This window comes from Musa acuminata, chromosome BXJ1-2 (assembly GCF_036884655.1).
Source record: "Musa acuminata AAA Group cultivar baxijiao chromosome BXJ1-2, Cavendish_Baxijiao_AAA, whole genome shotgun sequence".
NCBI lineage: Eukaryota > Viridiplantae > Streptophyta > Magnoliopsida > Zingiberales > Musaceae > Musa > Musa acuminata.
The window spans coordinates 33,154,817-33,156,935 of record NC_088328.1 but is presented as its reverse complement, the minus strand read 5'-3'; the positions used below and the strand labels follow the sequence as shown (position 1 = coordinate 33,156,935).

The 2,119-nt window shown below is 50.0% G+C and overlaps 1 protein-coding gene across 1 annotated transcript; it reads left to right on the top strand.

Moving 5' to 3' along the window:
- The first annotated feature begins 608 nt into the window (after positions 1–608).
- Positions 609–2,102, top strand: LOC135611082 (heavy metal-associated isoprenylated plant protein 37-like). Its single transcript, XM_065106384.1, has 3 exons — positions 609–747; positions 830–905; positions 1,016–2,102. The coding sequence occupies exons 1-3, from the start codon at positions 709–711 to the stop codon at positions 1,945–1,947; spliced, it is 1,047 nt and encodes a 348-aa protein (XP_064962456.1). The 5' UTR covers positions 609–708; the 3' UTR covers positions 1,948–2,102.
- Positions 2,103–2,119: the final 17 nt, after the last annotated feature.

The following is a 2,119-nucleotide window of genomic DNA, read 5'->3' as shown; positions in this document are numbered from 1 at the left end:
ACGCTGGTTCTTAACAACGTCCAAGAGAATGCTTTTAGCGGACAGGAGCCTACGTGATTGATTTGGAGGTGTTTCGTCAAACGTTAAGCTGTGTTTCTGGGTTTATGGCGGGCACAGGAGCAGAACAGGCGAAAGAGAGAGTAGAGAGGAGAAGAAAAGAAGAAGATGGAGACGATAAAAATGGGCACCAGATGCAAAGAGACGAGCCTGTGCAGGGCTATGCATGCAGGAAGCAATGCAGATGTCAGGTCAGGTCGCTGCTTCATGGCTTCTCTCCTCGATCTCCTTTCTTCGTCTCCTCCCCTCAGCGCTTAGCTGCTTTGTCTCAGCCATTGGATGGCTCTCCAGACGCCAAATCTACGCACGGGGAGGATCCCAACGCACACACAACATTGGACGATGTTCTCAGACGGACCTAAAGAAAAGATCATACATACTCTATTCTATCAAAGCAAAAAAAAGAAAAAGAAAAAGAGAAAAAAAAAGGAAAAGAAAAGGGAGAGTGCGTGTTTGTATCAATCGTAGTGCGAGCAGTGGACAAAAGAAGTGGTGTCCTGTTGGGTGCCCCGAGGTATATAGAGGGAAGTGCAGGGGATGGTGGAGGAGACGAGTCTTGCATGCCGAGGCTTAGCTTCTCTCCCTGCAGACAAGGAACTGCGTCCTGTTCCTTTGTGATCTCCCAGACAGCAGGAAGGAATTGCGGCTGAAATGGTCAAGGGCGAAGACTTCAAGCTCCTCAAGATCCAGGTACCTCTCCTCCTCTCTGTTTCGTTTGTATCTTGCGAGAAGAGGAGTTAGTGAAGCGAAACTGTTTGGTTGGTTCTTGCAGACCCACGTCCTGAAGGTGAACATACATTGTGATGGCTGTAAGCACAAAGTTACGAAGCTCCTCCATAGAATTGAAGGTAATTGATCTAACGTTCATCATATCCTCCATGGACAGCAGATACAACTCCTGATGTGACTAGAAACTTGATGTTCATCATGCACCTCTTGTTCTGTGCATCTCACTCAGGGGTCTTCTCAGTCAGCATAGATATAGAAGAACAGAAGGTCACAGTTTCTGGGAATGTGGACTCTGAAACCCTCATCAGGAAGCTGGTCAGAGCAGGTAAGCGTGCGGAGCTTTGGTCTCAAAAGCTTACCCCGATTCAGAAGTCCATCCATAAAAAAAAACCACCACCACCACCACCGAAGCAAGTTGCCAATCCCATGAAGGAAGCCAACACGAAGATCGAAGGGCGAGGCAAACAAGGCCTCCTGCGAGGCCTCAAAGCCTTCAAACACCAGCACAACAAGCTTCCCTCGTCCAGCTCCGACGAGGAAGACTATGATGATGATGATGATGATATTGATGACGACGAAGAAGAAGACGACGATGATCTGCAAATCCTCGATCATAAGATGATGCAAATCAGTTTAACGAGGCAGGCAAACAATGCACCAGCCAGCGCGAGGCCAACAAATGGCAGCAGCGGATGGAAGAGCAGAGAGGCAGAGCACACCGTCTCAAGTGGGTCACAGCCAAAAGGCGTCAATGCTGCAGCCAACGACAAGAAGGTGGCGAGTGGCAATCCTGAGGCAGGGAAGGGACAAAGGATGACGCAGGCGAATAATGTGATGATGGGTCTCGTTGGGAGCAATGGAGGCTTGCCACGAAATGCTGGTGGGGCACAATACCAGTCGGCATTGCTGGTGAACAAGCAGGGGTACCCGAACCATCCACCATCCATGGCGAACAACTCGAGAGGGCACAGCATGGCGATGCACGACGGCAGATGCGTGCAGCCTCAGATGATGCACCTCAGGTCCCCTCAGATCGCCTCCTACACTGGCTACTACAACTACTGCCCGAGCCCTCGCTATCTCAGCAGTCAAGTAGACAACGGCTTCTGTGCCACTCATCTTTTCAGTGATGAGAACGCTAATGCTTGTATTATCATGTAGATGGTAGGTTTTCAGGAGATCAGGGGGGGGGGGGGTTGACTCTCTCTCTCTCTCTCTTTCCCTTGTTCCTTCCTCGTTGCTGCTATGGTTTCCTATAGTCGGTGGTGCTTCGAACTGGTAGCATTCTTGATGTTAGCTCAAGCTGTTGTCGAGCATCTTCTCGTCCCCTTGT

Coding starts and splice junctions, on each gene's coding strand:
- LOC135611082 (XM_065106384.1), top strand. CDS start 709: ATGGTCAAGGGCGAAGACTTCAAGCTCCTCAAGATCCAG. Junction 748..829: donor TCAAGCTCCTCAAGATCCAG/GTACCTCTCCTC, acceptor TGGTTCTTGCAG/ACCCACGTCCTGAAGGTGAA. Junction 906..1,015: donor GCTCCTCCATAGAATTGAAG/GTAATTGATCTA, acceptor CATCTCACTCAG/GGGTCTTCTCAGTCAGCATA.